This window comes from Camelus ferus, chromosome 13 (genome assembly GCF_009834535.1).
Source record: "Camelus ferus isolate YT-003-E chromosome 13, BCGSAC_Cfer_1.0, whole genome shotgun sequence".
Classification (NCBI taxonomy): Eukaryota; Metazoa; Chordata; class Mammalia; order Artiodactyla; family Camelidae; genus Camelus; species Camelus ferus.
The window spans coordinates 56,395,076-56,411,211 of record NC_045708.1 but is presented as its reverse complement, the minus strand read 5'-3'; the positions used below and the strand labels follow the sequence as shown (position 1 = coordinate 56,411,211).

General features: G+C 41.1%; 1 protein-coding gene across 1 annotated transcript in view; it reads left to right on the top strand.

Moving 5' to 3' along the window:
* Positions 1 to 704: 704 nt before the first annotated feature.
* SLC44A5 (solute carrier family 44 member 5) overlaps positions 705 to 16,136 on the top strand; it is a 312,707-nt gene continuing 297,275 nt past the window's right edge. Inside the window, exon 1 of the mRNA XM_032494583.1 lies at positions 705 to 1,014. Coding sequence (XP_032350474.1) covers positions 981 to 1,014 — 34 coding nt within the window. The 5' untranslated portion in view covers positions 705 to 980. The remainder of the gene's footprint in view (positions 1,015 to 16,136) is intronic.

Here is a 16,136-nt window from a genome sequence, read left to right as displayed (position 1 = left end):
CAGCCCCAAGGGACCTGTCCTGAGTGTTCGCTATTAAGAGCTTTAGGGCCTGAACTAGGTCATTCTTCCATGTGTCTGTCGCTGGACTGCCCCTGTAACTTAATTTCTCTCCTCTCCACTAACCTCTTTTCCTTCTTCCCTTCTCGGTTCCGGAAGGGCAGGGGCATCCGCCCGTCCCGGGGCTCATCGCCCGCCTGGAATTCCGGCTTGGTGCCCGGGACCAGGCTTTTTGTAGAGGACCGCGGTGGGGCCCGGTCTCGAGTGCGGGTGCCTGTGCTCTTACAGTCGGCCAGAGTTCTTGCTGGCTTATGGAGATGGGTGCCATTCGAGGGCCCACCCCGCCGTTTACATCGCGCCTTGCCGCTGGGAGGGGTCTTCGGAGGCCCGGAGGCAGGCAGAATGTGGGCCCCACCAGAGTCGGGCTGCTTGGCTTTCTCCTTTCCCGCCGCAGATGGCCTTGGGTCCCGGCTTTCCCGGCAGCCCCCCGCTGCGGCCACCGCCGCCTTCCCCAGGAACGGCTGCTGGATGAGGGCGCCGTGGTTGGGCTGGAGCTGGCGGCTCAGACGGGACACCAGGGGTGGGGAAGTGGGGGAGGGAGGGTGTGGGAAAGGGGGAGGTCAGCGCTTGGCGGGCACTCGGGGGACCCAGCGCTGCCCCCTCCAGCAGCAGGAGCAGTATAACGGCATCCACAGCTGCCGCCGCAGCCACAGCAGCCACAGCAGCGCGAGCGCGAGGCTCGCAGCGCTGCGCGGCGGAGCGCAGACGGGCGGCGGCGCCCGCCCCAGCCGAGCCGAGCCGAGCCGAGCGCCCAGCCAGGCAGTCGTCGCCGCCGCCTCGCAGATGCCATCACAGCAACAAAGAGCTTGCTGAGCCGAAAGCCGAGGCGAGAGCTCGTCTGGAAGCCACGGCGGGGGCTCCCGGGACTGGGCGGCAGCAGGAGGAAGCGCTCGGGGGGCCTGGGGGAGGGGAGGGGGCAGAAGATGGCCAAGAAGAGAAAGCCGCCCAGCATCAAGGGTGAGTTCCGCTCCATTTCCACCTCTCTCCATCCCACCTCCTGCCCGCGCTCTGCCCCTCTGGCTGTCCTGTTTACATTCAGGCTCTGCCAAGTGGAAGGCTGCGTGCTGGGGAAGAGTTTGCCTTTTCCGGTAGGTGGGGAGACCTCAGCACCGCTGCACCTCTCTTTGCCTCGGCGGTGGAGGGGGTTGGGGTGGGGAGACTACGACAGGAGTTTGTCCCCTTTTTGTAACCTGGGGAAACCTGGAGACTCTTTCTCTACCTCATCCCTTTCCTACTCCACAAGCACCTTCCTCCCTCAGGGCAGTGGGGAGAACAAGCGACTCTCGGCTCCTAGGGTCTTAACCTTTTAAGAATCAGTCTCTCTCTCTGTCTCTCTGTCTCTCTCTATATGAGTGTGAGAGAGTTAGTTTTTCATGGTCTCTGTTATTCCCTCCTCCCTCCGTCCCTTCATTCCAGGGTAACAAGTTCTGCATCCATTTTCCCAGCCTCCATCCTTAGGAGGAGATACGAGCTGCATGTACAGCTCTCCTTTTCCCCAACGGTCAAGGGGACTTGCTACTGGCCGGCTCCCTGCAGGCTATTTCTCCCTTCCCGACTTGCCTAGGCTGGCGGTGACTGGCTGAGCAGGACCCCTGTTGCTCCTTTGGAACCAGGGCTTCTAAAGTTGGAAAGTTCAGGGGAGAGAAGCGCTGGCAGGAAGGACACGGAAGAGCTTGTTGCTGGGGTGACTTCAGGCATCGCGGCGTGGTCGGGAGCTGGACTCGGGAGGGAGCCTCCTGGGCAGAGTCGGGCAGGGGGGTGTCCCCAGGACTCGCACTGCGCGGCGCATGGGGAGCAGGTGTACCGGCCGCGGGCATCCGCAGCGCGGACTCGCAGAGGTCGCCGCTCGCCGGCTCCCTAGAGCTCCCGCGCTCTAGCTGGGGAACCAGCAGCGGCCGAGAGGTTGTCTGCAGCACTGCAGAGAGGTGGAAGCCAGCTCGACACCATGCGCGGTGAGCAGGGCTGTGCGCGGGGGCACTGGACTTGAGCTTGGTTGGGGAGGAGGAAGGAGCGGCGTTGGAAGTTGGATTTCGATCCAAAGGATCTGATGGCCTGGGAGGCGGAGACTTACTGCGCCTTGGGATTACATAAAATAGGACCATACTCCGAGATGCGAAGGGGTGTACTATTTATTGCATGTATAGGCTAGGTTTACAACAGCGTGCCTGGCTTTGGCGTGCTTTTAGCTTTTTTCCCTAAGTCTTGCTTGTGAGAGCTTAGCTCCACTCTAGAGGTCACTAGGGGGACACAACTTTATCTTGGTGCTTCAGCTTGCTTTTTAATTGCCCCGGAGTACTCAAATCACTAATTGGAAAGGGTTTCAAACCGTGATCCTTAATCTTTTGGAAGGCGTTATTACAAAACACTCAGGATTTCCTGTTTGAAATCATCGTATATGTATAATAATAATTTTATTGCAATGTATTTCCTTAAAAATAATACAGCTCCTTAAACCTGATTTTTTTTCTCTCCTAGTGAATTAGTACATATTTATAGTGGTAGGCGACTAAAGAAAGAATGAGTGAATATATTCATCTACGAAGTTTCCTTATTATACTCTCAAAGAATTAGTCTAAACCCAGATTGACAGGGTGCATTAGCTGCACTTTTGGTTCGCTCCTTTTTTATGGAACCATATGGCACGATGAATGAAACAGAAGGATTGGTTTTCAGCACTGCTGATGTGGCTATCCATTGGCAGGAATACATTTCATACCCACCCCAAACCTTGCAGATTGTAAATGGTCCATGAAGAGTGGAAAAAATTTTACAGTTTTACAGTACATGCTAGCTGGAGACAATCTTACCCTGAAATTAATCTTGGTAGAAGCACAAAGATACAAAGGAGACCAAATTAATGAGAAGTGAACTAGTGTAAGAGATTTGATTAAACAGTTACCTCCTTATTACTCCCCCTCAAAAACACCAAGAAGTTTTTGATTTGTATGCCAAGACAGAATTGTGTGTATTTTCTTAAATTTAACTTGATAGTGAAAAAATTGAAGAATAGCAATTAATAGAATTTTGTCATTTAACAGTTCTTCTGGAAGAGTTAACAGTCAAGCTTTCCTAAGATATGTGGTCTCAAGAAATTTCATTGCAGTTCCTTAAAAATAAGGTTTTCTCATACTACATATTTTTCTCAAAAGTTATGTTATTTAGCTCTTACTGAGTTGTGTTTCCCCCCCCCCACTAATGTTTCTTTCTTTCTTTCTTTTAAAACCAGGTTACTTAATATTTCTTAGAAGCAATGATACCTTAAAAATAATCTTTGGAGTTTGCCTTTAGCAAAGCACAGTTAACTGTGATGTCTTATAGATAACAAAAGCAATTCCAGGGAGTTGCAATCCATTGACTTGTCTCAATTTTGCCTTTTAAGAGGAGAGCTCTACAAAAACATCTGACTGCAGGCTTGCTGAACTGCTCTCAGACATATGCTTCTAAGCTACAACCAACTAAACAGGGACTGCCTGGTAGAAAACCAAATTGCTAAATTACTAGGGGTTTTTTTGTTTGGTTGTTTCCTTTGTTTTTTGGCAGTCTGAGGTGAACTTTGCTGGATAATAAACTACAGGTTTAGCAATATTGCAGCCTGTGTTATTCTCTTATGAGAGCTGTTTCTCTGCTTAGCTACACTGCATGCAGGGAGAGCTCATTGGTTGGAGCATGTGACAGGCAAGTTGCTCATTGGCTTCTAGCAATAGGTACTACACATCCAGAACAGCTAGAAATTGGCCAAAGGGAAGTGCAGTTTCTTAATGTTGACAGCAGAATAAGATGAGTTGGCAGCATTTCTCAAGGGATACTAACATTCACTTGTGATACCTCATCAAAAGGACAGCTTTTCAGAAAGGCAGATAGAATATTTATCAATCTAATGTTTACAATGTTTTAATGAAAAAAATGCTGTAGTCCGTGATCAACAAAAGTCTTATAAGCACAAGTTAGTTATGTTAGTTATAGTGATATTAATACTCCCTCTTCCAGTATTAGTACAACAAGGATTTCTCACTTAATTACTTAAGTTTAAAGGTTAAGTTATGCTTGGATTCATCTATTTATGCATTTACTGAGTGATACTTACTGAGCACTGAATATGTACTAGGTTCCATGCCAAACACTAGAGATGCAGTGATAAAAGTGATAGACAGCGAAGAGTACACCAGGAGGGGCCCTTGAAAGAACAGGCAGACAAATGCAAGGACAAGAACATCTCACAGTGATCAATGCCATGAAGAAAATAAAATAAGGGTATGCTAGAAAGCAAATGTGGGGTTACTTTAGATTGTCTGAAGAGGTGACATTTAAGCTGAGGACCAAATGGTGAAGAGTAATTTGCTTGCCAAGAACTGGAACGTAGACCTTAAGGCTGGAATGAGGTTGCAGCTTGGCATGTTCAAATACAGAAGGAAGGCCAGTTTGGCTGGAGAGTACTGTGTGAGGTAGAGAGCGGTAAAAGGATGCCAGATCTTTTTGACCCTAAACAGGAGTGTAGATTTTATTTTTAGTGTAGTGAGAAGCCAACTGGAAACCCCTCAGATGTTTAGGATTACTTTCCTATCCTTGAGGATGGTTTGGGGAGCGCAGATTTCCTACATCAATCCTTAGGCCAAGTAAAGCCCACCCAGGGGACTTCACTTTTTTTTCTAAACAGTTTAGCTATATTCATGTATCCCCTCTTACTATTCACCAGAAGACCTACAATTTTGGGGGCTGAGGTGTTGATAGCCTTTCTAGGAATACCTGCTTAAAAAACAATTCTAAAGAGAATGAGGGTTAATTCAACATTTTAGTAAAGATGATCAGGTTAGTCATCCCCTCCCCACCCCCCATCACCCCCTTACCCCTACCAGCAAACTTCTCAAAGCAAGCATGTTTTAGGAAAACAAATGTAATGGTAGAAAGGAGGATTCGAAAGAGTCTGGAACATCACTGTGCAGTAGGCGGAATGTGGAAGGCAGCATGAGGGGCTCCTAGGTAACGGAAAGGGGTCGGTAAAAGAAGAATGATGCTGGGAAAGGGGACAGGGGAAAGCCTCGAAGACAACATCAGCCAATTCATGATTTTGCCAAGAGGCAGAAGCCTGATGTGAGAGTGTTCCAAGAGAAACACTCTAATTCAAACACAAAGGAAGTTCAAATCAAGGTACCTTTATGCTTTTGACGGATTTTTTCACTTGGGAAACATTTACAGCAGTAAAATCATACAGGCTTTTAAAACAGTTCTTTGATTTTACTTAATCATTGTTAGGTTGTTCTGATGGATTATAAACCTCACAGATGAAAATAATATGAAAAAAACTGATGATAAAAGCTGCCATTTGTTGGAGGAAGCTAGTTAGCAGGGAAATGATACTCTTGGGTCTCTAGCTCGCTGGGGCGATATTGGCTCAGGCGGGGGGAATGGGGTCTGTTGGATGATTTTCTGCCCCCTAAGCATTTGTGGCTAGAAGGTGCCATGATATTTTGGGGAGATACAAATAATAATTTTAAAGCTCTCCACTGCCTCCCCCACCTCAAAACTGCTTCTTTGCCAAGGATTAACAATGAAAAATATATTAAGAATTTTTGTAGCTTTGGGGCTTTGTTGAGTCCCCCCCACCCCCACTTTCTTTGTACTCCAAGTGTCTCTTTTGAGGGTGGCAAGGCTGTTAGTACCTCAGAGATTATGTAACTCAGCATGGATCTGGCTCACTAAGGAGTGATGTTGGAACACAATGTGTTTATGACATCAGCTTTTTCTCCCACAGCATTGAGAGTCATAATACGTTAGAGTTAGAAGGCTCAGTGTTCACAGAGTTAGTGGAGGAATGCTTCAGTAAGAGGTGAGTGATGCTGCCGAATGTGAATAGTCTATGTCTCTAAGGAATTTGGTCAAGTTTATTATTTGTAAATACATTTTATATATAAGTCAACATATGCTTATATATATGTGTCTTGATATACATGTAAACTAGAGCTCAATTTCCAACTTATATTCAGACTTCACTCTTTATACACGTGAGTGTGGTAATATCTGCTTTTCTATATAAAGAAATTGAGATACCAAGACATTAGGTACTTTCTTGAGGTCTAAGGATAAATTATGTACTGTGGGTAGAAGCATAACCAAGCCCCCTGACTCTTTCTCCTTTGTCTACATTCAGTATTTTAATCTGTTTACTTTCCTGAAGGTCTATCAAGTCTAACATAGAAAGGTAGATCAATTTTTTTTCCTGCTGAATTAAGATGATGATCTTCTTTCCTCAGAAATGTCACAGCTTTATTGTTTGTGATCCACTTTTAAAATTAGAAATACTTGGCTAACCAAAAGTAGGCTAACTGCTCACAGATGCTAAAGTGATATTGTGCAGAGGTCGTAGGGCTCTCTAGAGATGGGGAGGCAAGACAAGGTGAACGAATATTCTCACTTTCTGAAGTGGTCTAAGTGGGAAAAGATGCATCTGGGTCAACTCTGAGGCGGACTGGAATTATTTTGCCACTCAAGTGGTAAGCCGTTTGACTGCTGCGGTAGTCAGCTTTTAAGATGGCTTCAATGTTCTTTGCCTACTGGTATTCATACCCTTACATACTCCCCTCCCTCAGTGAATTGGGGCTGACCTATGTGACCCGTGGAGTACAGTAGAAGGCTATGATGTATATAAAGGCTTTGTGGCTTCCGCCTTGTTCTTGTGTATCTGGTACTCTCTTATATTGCTTACTTTGGGGAAGAGCTGCGGTGTTGTGAAAACACTCAAGCATTCCTGCGGAGAGGCCCATGTGGGAGGGAGCTGCGGCTTCCTGCTAACAGCCAGCTCCAACTTACCAGCCGTATGAGTGATCTGCCTTAGAAACAGATCCTCTAGCCCAGTTAAGCCTTCAGGTGTCTGTAGCCTCAGCCAACATCTGACTGAACTTCCTGAGAAACCCTAACCCAGAACTACCCAACTCAGCTGCTTCTGGATTGCAAAAATTGTGAGAGATCATCAGTGGTTACTGTTGGGCTGAGCCACCAAATTTTATTATACAGCATTAGATAATGAATACATCTGTGGTTCATTATTTTTGCACCTCTGTCTTGGGAGATAGGGACCCTCTTATTGGCATGTAAATATTAGGAAAGAAAGGTGTGTGTGAAAGAGTATTTTAAAAAAAATCTTCCACTACAATGGGATGAATTTACTTATTTATACAATTACTCCAGGGTTTCCCCTGACCTATCTGCCACTTCGAGGCTCCTGAGAATAAAAGAACACTGTAATTTACATTCATATCCCACACATTCTGGTATCAACAGTATCGCTCACTCTGAATTAAGCTGTTTTTTCCTTTTTATCCACTGTTCTTGTCCTTTCCCTCACACTTATTTTGTTTGGCTGCAGAAAAATGTCATCGCATTCTTTTCCCACGGCAATGACATTGACTCTGCTGACTTAACACCTTTACTGTAGTGAAAGAATGTCTGTGACTAAAAGGGGAACATTATATTGTTTAAAGAAATCTTTGGTCGTAAGTAAACGTGTCCAGGGATACCTTAGCTGTGTGAGGTAGGACAGACTTGAAGTTATAAAGAATAGCATTGGAATCCATCCCTCCCCTTCTTCTCAACCATTAAGAAAGACTTACATTAAAATGTAAACCTTGTAAAACTGTCTGGAAATTCTGCATTGAATAGTTATCACACTTCTCACACATAAACTTTATTTAGTAATCCATGGGAATGACACAAAAGCAAAAAGACATATGCTCCAAGTGAATAATTCTAAGGCCAAGAATGGTTATGTTTTAACCTCTGTAAATTCTCACTAGCTGACTCTGGATTCATGCCCTAAGTATGATGAAGAATAAACAAATTAGTAGACCGTGTGTATGTCTAAATGGGTCAAGAGAGGCACGTAACCTATTTAACCTATTTGGGAAACAGATCGTTTTCAAGTTTTTAGCAGCATTAAATGATTAAAAGTATATTAATTGGAAATTACTTACTAAAGCAAGTCTGAGGAATTTGAATGGCGATATTTTTAGCTAATTGCTTATTTTATATTAAAGAACTGGACTATCTTTTGAACATTTAGAACTTTCATGAGTTTAGACTTCCTTTTCTTCCGTTGGCCCTATTTAGTGTGGGTTTTATGCTGCATCTTGTATTTCTGAAAACTAGTTTTTTGCATATTCTGAGGGTGAAGAACCTTGAAAACTGCCACTGGCTGACCCGTGGCTCAGTAATCATCAGTAAGACTGTTGGAGTTAGATGGTGTCCTTGAGTAACTTTATGGGAGGGCTTTTTGTGAGAGATGGCCTGAGTAAACATGTCGTCTTTTCGTTTCTTTAGATATGCTAAAATTTCTTCTTGGAATCAGCCAGACCCTGAGCTAGCTCTTTATCTAGCTTGTGTTATTTTGGTCCCCATAGACGTGTTTTTGCTGATTTGTGTTTAGCTGTTGTAACACTGACTGGCACTGAGAAACTTAACATCATATTAAGTTCAAGGAAGTTGTTTCTCGTGCTGATCACTATTTTATGAAGTATCTGCATTATGAATACCTGATGGAGAAGTTTCTCTGAAATGTCACTAGCTAACAATAGACAAAGTGCATCATGGAGCTCACTGAGTTTCTCACTATGAGTAGACAGCTAGGAAGCTCAGAACTGAGAAGAAGCCCATTTCTTGCACAAAACTATCATAAGTCATACATTTGAGGATTGATTAATTTTGTTTTTCATATCCGTATTCTTCTTTCCCCTCATTGTCTCACTTCGTATACTTTGTTTTGTTGAATTATATGTATTTTTATAAGCTACTTTAAATCTCATTTAAACAAGGTTAATTATAATCAAATTGATATTGGCTAAGTCTGAATTTACAGAAATTTAATAATCTACTTGAAGTTATAAACTAGTAAGTTGCAGAAGCTTGCATTTAAACCTAGATGTAGCCCCAATCAATTTTTTTTTACATACAATAGAAAATTAAAACAAATAAGCCAACTTTTTATTTGCAGGTCAACCATCTAGTTTTTGTTCATGTATAATTTCCCATAGTTGAGATTTTATTTAATGTCACCTTTATCCACCTGGTTGCACAAGCTGAGAATCTGGAGTTGTCCTTGACTCTCTCTCAGAGGCCTCTTCTCAACCCTGGTTAAGTTGGCCATTACTGTCGTTCCTAACTTTGTACTTGTCTTTACCTCCACTGCCACAGACGTAATTCAGTGCTCATCATTTCTGGTATCAATTAGAACCACCTATACACTAACGGGTATCTTTGCATTAGGTCTTAAATCACCTCTAATTTATTTTTCACATAATTGCAAATATGATACTCCTGACAGGCAAATCTGATCATTTCACAATCCTAAAATAACGGCCTCCATTACCTCTACCCAGGACAAAGATCAAAATTCCACAGCAAGGTATACCAGACTCTCTAGGATCTGACCCATGATTACCTTTCCAGCTTCATTTCTCCCACTTCCCACATCCACCCTAAACTTGATGATCCACCATTCTAATACTGCGGGGCCACACACACTTTTATGCTTCTCTGCCTTTGTGACACTGTGTGTGTGTGTAAAATGCTGAAAATTCCTTTTTATCCTTCAAGCCTCAGCACAAATGTCACTACTTTCTATGTAAAATTTTCACCATCTTCTCTGACACTCTCCACCCTGCTCCCGTTCCTCTAAGCACAGTTAAGCACTTCCTTTTTGCTGCTCCCTTTGCATCTTGCACACACATCTATTACTGCTCCTATATTGATTTAAAATGTTGAGTTTAATAGTCCATTTCCTTTCTCAGTCTGTGTGTCTTTAGTCCTACGATTGCCCTGAAGCAAAAGGAACCGAAAGAAAGCCTGACAGGAAATCAGTCGTTGGTTAACATTGCAGGGTCAAAGTATTCCTGGAGCTTACCCCCACCTCTCCTGGTTCCAGTGACACCATAGGGCAGCTTTAGGCCAGCCAGTCTGTGCTTGGTGCCTGAGACAACAGTGCCCTATGCTCAAACCAGCATCCTAGAAACTCTCTGTTCTTTCCTAGGGTTGTTTCCAATCTTTCTGCATCTTGCATGAATTTCCCTGGGTCAAACCTAACTCTGTCTAGGTTATCATGTATCTAGAATTGGACCTGAGTTTTATGGGATCGCAGCAAGAGGGGTTTGCCCTGTGTGTGTTTGTTGTCCACTCCTCTAGGTCTCTTCATAGATGCCCACTACTAGGCTATGAGCTCCCTGAGGGTCCTGACTGTGTGATATTTATCCTTGACTCTCAAATGTTTAGTATAATTCTGGGTTTCTCACAGATACTGAATGAATATATTATTGAATGAATCAAGCATATACATTTCTCTATATTTTATTCACTCTTCATAATTTTAGTTTTAATGTTTGATAATATTTAATTGCATTGCTTTAATATTCTGAGCACAATTACCTAAATCTTCAAGGTTTTCTCTGCAAATATAATAGTGTAATGAACATCTGTGTATGTATGTTTATTGTGTTGAACCATCTCTTTAGGTTAAAGAGACACAGTAGCATCTGAGTCTAACAGTTAAGTGTGGTCCATGAAAGAGGAAGTGAATTTGTTATTAATGTATCGAGGGACTTGTACTGATCGGATATTAGAAGATTTGATGTTAGCTGTAAATCATAGTAGTATTATCTTGTAATAGCATTATAAATTCTCAGGAAGTTTGCTAGAAAGCCTAGAGTCAGATATGTAATAATTGCTTTAGTTCTAACAAAAAGGTACAGAAGTGATTCTAAATTATTTTGTTTTGGCTGGAACCCCTAAGGTTTCTATTCCAAGTACTCATTTTTCCGTCCTGTTCTTCCTTTATTGATGGTACATTTTCACATGAATATAAAATTGAGCTGTAAATATACTGAAAATAGAGACTACTAAGTCTTTATCTTGATGCCTAGCACTTAATAAGCGTTCAATACTAATTTGTTGAACGAAAATATGAGTAAATTTAAAGACACAGTTCTTTTAAGATGATAAATGGACTAGAGTACCACCCAATGAACTGGAACCTATAAACCCATAGGTACAGCTCAGAACAGGTGTTGCTTCTTCCTGTAGTAGGAAGAGTTCCCAGACTATACCTGAATAATCTTACAACATGTATTTCTGAATAATCAGGGGTTGACTATTATTATTTCTATTTCTTCAAAATTTCAAATAGGGAACTGCTCAACTCACTGAAAGTTTTTTTATTATAGAAAAAAGTTAGTTCCATGATCCACAGGGAGTAAGTAACTTCTGGGTCAGGGCCTTTGAGATGTTTTTGAAATACTGAAATCTGGTAAGCTTGGTTAGGAAAGTTCCGCTTAAAAAATATAGGCAATGGGTTAGGGGCGGTGAATAAAGTTTGAAAGGCTGCCCTTAGGCAGTGTCTTTTTCCAGAGAATACATCACTGTCACCTAGAAATAGTCTTTAGTTAGTTCCTAATAAATGACTTTTCCACATTCAGAATCTTTAAATCTCATTACTCTAGAATTATATACCTGGGAAGATATTTTCTCTTTCCTCCCTCCCTCTCTTTCTACCTTCCTTCCTTTGTTATAATTATTTTCTTATTTTGGATTATTCTTGTTTAACACAAAGTAATTTATTGAAAATGGTTTCACTAAAAATTGCAGATATATAATATCAAGGATAACTTTAAAGATTGACAAATGAATTTATGTATTTGTGTTCATCTTGTATGTTTCACTGAAATCTGGGGCAAAATATTTTACCTTGAAAAGCCAACTTGATTTTTAGGTTATAATTAACATTGTGAGTTTTATCATCTTTACTTTTTACTAAAATGATTTAAAAGAAAAAGGTACCATGGTCCCTCTACTTGTTTCTGTTGCATTACCAGCTTTCTTCCAAGGCATAAGACCTTTATAATTGTTAACTCATTAATCTTCAAGAGGTAGGGAAATCTTGCAGAAGTTATTTTTCCCAATTTCTAAAGATGAGGAAGCATAGAATCTTGTTGCTTACTATCATTTCCATATGACTTGATGAATTCACTATAATTTTTAATGTCATTTTCTAGTTGACATATGAACACTTTAAAAAGGTTGACTTATGTATGAAGTATTATTAAGATGGAAATTCAGCTTTTCTAACTTTTAGTCCTATTATTTTTCTACCCTGTAGGCAGTCAGATACCATGCTACTAGATGAGGAAATTCTATCTTTTAACATTTCTTTTCATTTGCAGACACTAATGACGTTGGATCTGGCTTTGAAGATTCTAAAGCTGTATTTAAACATGTTATGTTTTTCCTTTTTGGAACTTCATTTTTTCATTTCAATTTTTCAATATTTCCATTTATGGTATCATTTTTTCTTTCCCTCTTTAATACTGATTGTGAAATTCATGTGACTGGGGTTCAGTATATTTTAAAAATAATGTTACTTGAAATAGTCATCAATATAAAAATTTAAAATTCTGAGATGGTTTCCAACCAATTACTGATTAGCAAGCTGTGATATGTAGTTAGAAGTCATTAGAGTTAAAAATCCAGTATGTTAAAGTGGCAGAGACTTTAGAGATGGCTTAGCTTAATTCCTTTTGCAGATAAGTAAACTTAGGCTCAGAGAGGCTAAAATTACTTTTCTGAAGTTACACAGCCAGAACTTGGGCAAGCCTGGATTAAAATTCAGATCTGACTTTTAGTCCAGTGTTGCTTTTTACTGCATGCTCTGGAATTGGCTCTATTGTCTATGGATGACGTGGCAGAGGGAGCAACAGAGGTCTTCCACTTATGACCTGAATTAAAGTATTGTTTTGAGTGTGTGTGTGTGCGTGTGCGCGTGTGCACACACACATGTACACAGGTGTGCAGTTCCTCCAAATTTAGTGTTAACAGAAGAAAGGTGCCTTAAATTTTCTTACTCATGCCTTAAATCTCAACCTGAAACTTCGTTGGACAGTCCTTCTTGTCAATACTTACGTGTTTTCATACCTCTTTGTGTTTCACTTGTTATAGCATTTATCAAACTATATTTTTAAAAATTGCAGTGTAGTTGATTTTACAATATTTCAAGTGTACAGCAAAGTGATTCAGTTCTATATAAACATCTATTCTTTTCAGATTCTTTTCTATTGTAGGTTATTACAAGATACCGTATATAGTTCCCTGTGCTATACAGTAGGTCCTTGTTATGTACCTATTTTATATATAATAGTGTATATCTTTTAATCCCAAATTCCTAATTTATCCCTTACGTTTGGTAACCGTAAATATGTCTGTGAGTCTATTTGTAAGTCTGTGTCTAGGAGTCTACTTCTGTTTTTCAAAGTGTATTTTTTTAAACTGAAGTATAGTCAGTTTACAGTGTTGTGTCAATGTCCGGTGTACAGCACAATAGTTCAGTCATACATATACATACACATATTCATTTTCATGTTCTTTTTCATTATAGGTTACTACAAGATAATTGAATATAGTTTCCTGTGCTATACAGAATAAAACTGTGTTCTAAGTGCATGTATACTTGTCTGTCTTCTCTAGTAGACAATAAAGGGCATGCCTTGCTCACAGGTGTACCTTTGATAGTAATTAGCACAGTGCCTTGTTTACGCTTAGTGCTCCACAATTATTTGTTGAGGAAATGAATAACTATTATCCTTTTTTAAAAAGGAAAACATTATGGAGTAGGTATAGGAATTGGATATCCTATTGTAGAAAGAGCAATCCCATATCTTAACTCAGTTTCCTATCATGCCTGGTCACATGTTTGCAAAATGAATTTTCTTAACATTTTTAACAGCATCTTCCCAGAGCCTACCCCCTTCCCTTTTTTCTGGACTTTGAGGCCAGAAATATGTGTTCAAATCCCAGCTATGTGATCTCGGGCAAGTTAGTCTTTTTGAATTTTACTTTCCTTATCTGAAAAAGGCAGACAATATCTTACCTTACAGGACTGTTGTGAGGATTAAATAACATAATAAATGCCAAAGTATATAGCATCATGTGTGTGGAGTAGGTATTGAATAAATGCTCATTTCATTCCCTTTTCTCTTATCCTTTTTCACTCTCTTCCTCTCCCCTTCCTTTCTTCCTCCTTCCCCTCCCTTCCTTCCTCCCTTCCTTCCTTTCTTCCTTCTTTCTCCCCCTTTCCCTTTGCTGGGAGGGAGAGCGCTACACAAGATCAGAAGCGTGGTCCCAGCTAGCTTTTTCTTATAGCCAAGGTGCTCTGCCCACTAAACTACTCTCAGCCTCAGCCTGTTACCAGGTCAGCCTCTGTTTTTTCACACTTCTTTTTCTCTGCCCCATTTGCATCTACAACGGACCAGGTTTACCTTCTGTTTCCCATGTTGGTTTGCCTGAAATCCAATTATTCTGCTGTATGCCTGATGGTTGACATGTATTTCATAGCAAGTTAGCAGCAAAGAGAGCTGGTGAGGACAGGGAAACCTGGGAGCCCCTCAGCCTCAGCCTGTTACCAGGTCAGCCTCTGTTTTTTCACACTTCTTTTTCTCTGCCCCATTTGCATCTACAACGGACCAGGTTTACCTTCTGTTTCCCATGTTGGTTTGCCTGAAATCCAATTATTCTGCTGTATGCCTGATGGTTGACATGTATTTCATAGCAAGTTAGCAGCAAAGAGAGCTGGTGAGGACAGGGAAACCTGGGAGCCCCCCAGGCAGTAAAAACGCCAAGAAGTGGTGCTGATGGCAGATAGTTGTTCCAGGAGCAGAGTCTTTGGAATGACATTCAGGGCTCCTTTGAAAAATGAGAAGGGGAAGTTCACAACTGTTTGTTTTTCTCGCTCTTGATGGTAAGGATGCTGTTTCATTATCTTTCCATCAGGCTACGTTGCAAAAAGTGTCTAAGACTAGAATTAATATTTAAAACAGGCCTAGTCTGAAAAAGAAGAGCTGAGCCATGTAACTGAATGAAAGAAAATCATAAAAATAAGTTAAATTATTATCAAAACAACATCTGATGTTGGTGGATCAGGGCTTTCCTGACACAGGCAGTCTTGCCTGGGCTCAGAAAGTGAGCTATCAGGAGCAGTCAGTGGTTGAGCAGCTGCTGGAGAGGTTCGGATTAGATAACAAATCAGTGGGCTAAGAGTTAAGAAGAAAGTCTTTAAGTGTTCGCCTCACAGTGAGACTGTATTTTATTTCTAGTCTACTACTGACTAGCTGTGTGACCTTGAGCCCCAAGGTTGCGAAATGCTATCTGTGAAACAAACTGTTATATGTTTGTAAATTGTTGCTATTGATATTCTTTCTTTGGTTTAAGGCCAAACTTTGGTTTAGGAGGGTGGTGGGAGAATTTGGGACCCGCTTAACTAGCTTAATCGGATTCCTCTAATGCTGAGTTTCTCCAATGTAGTCACTTTTGACATTTTGGGCTGGATAATTCTTTGCTATGGAGGCTGCCCCAGGCATTGTAGGGTGTTTACCAGCATCCTGAACTCTACACACTAAATGCTAGTAGGACTCTCTCCAGTTGTGACAGACAAAAATGTCTCTTAACATAGCCAGATATCTTCCAAAGGTACCTCCTCCCCTTTTTTCAGAATCTCTGCTCTGATGAAAAAGAGATGAAAGGGAGAAGGTTGTCTATATACTTTTATACTGTCCCATGAAAGTCCACGGAATTACAATGAGAGTTAAAAAAACCCACAAAATTTACTCTATCTCAAATTGAATTTTCAATCATTCATCAAGCATTTTGTTGATTGTCTATTGGCACTCTGCTAGGCTCTGTGGGTACATAGATAGGAAAGACTTGATTTCTACCTTCAAGGAGCTTTCTTTCTCTTGAAAATTTTTTTTATTTTAAAATTTATTTATATTTATTCATTTACATTGAAGTACAGTCAGTTACAATGTGTCAACTTCTGGTGTACAGCATAATGTCCCAGTCATGCATACACACACACACACACACACACACACAAACACACACACACACACAAACATATATACACACATATATTTGTTTTCATATTCTTTTTCATTCAAGGTTATTACAAGATAGTGAATATAGTTCCCTGTGCTATACAGAAGGAATCTGGTTTTTTTTTTTATCTATTTTTATATATAGTGGTTAACATTTGTAAATCTCAAACTCCCAAATTT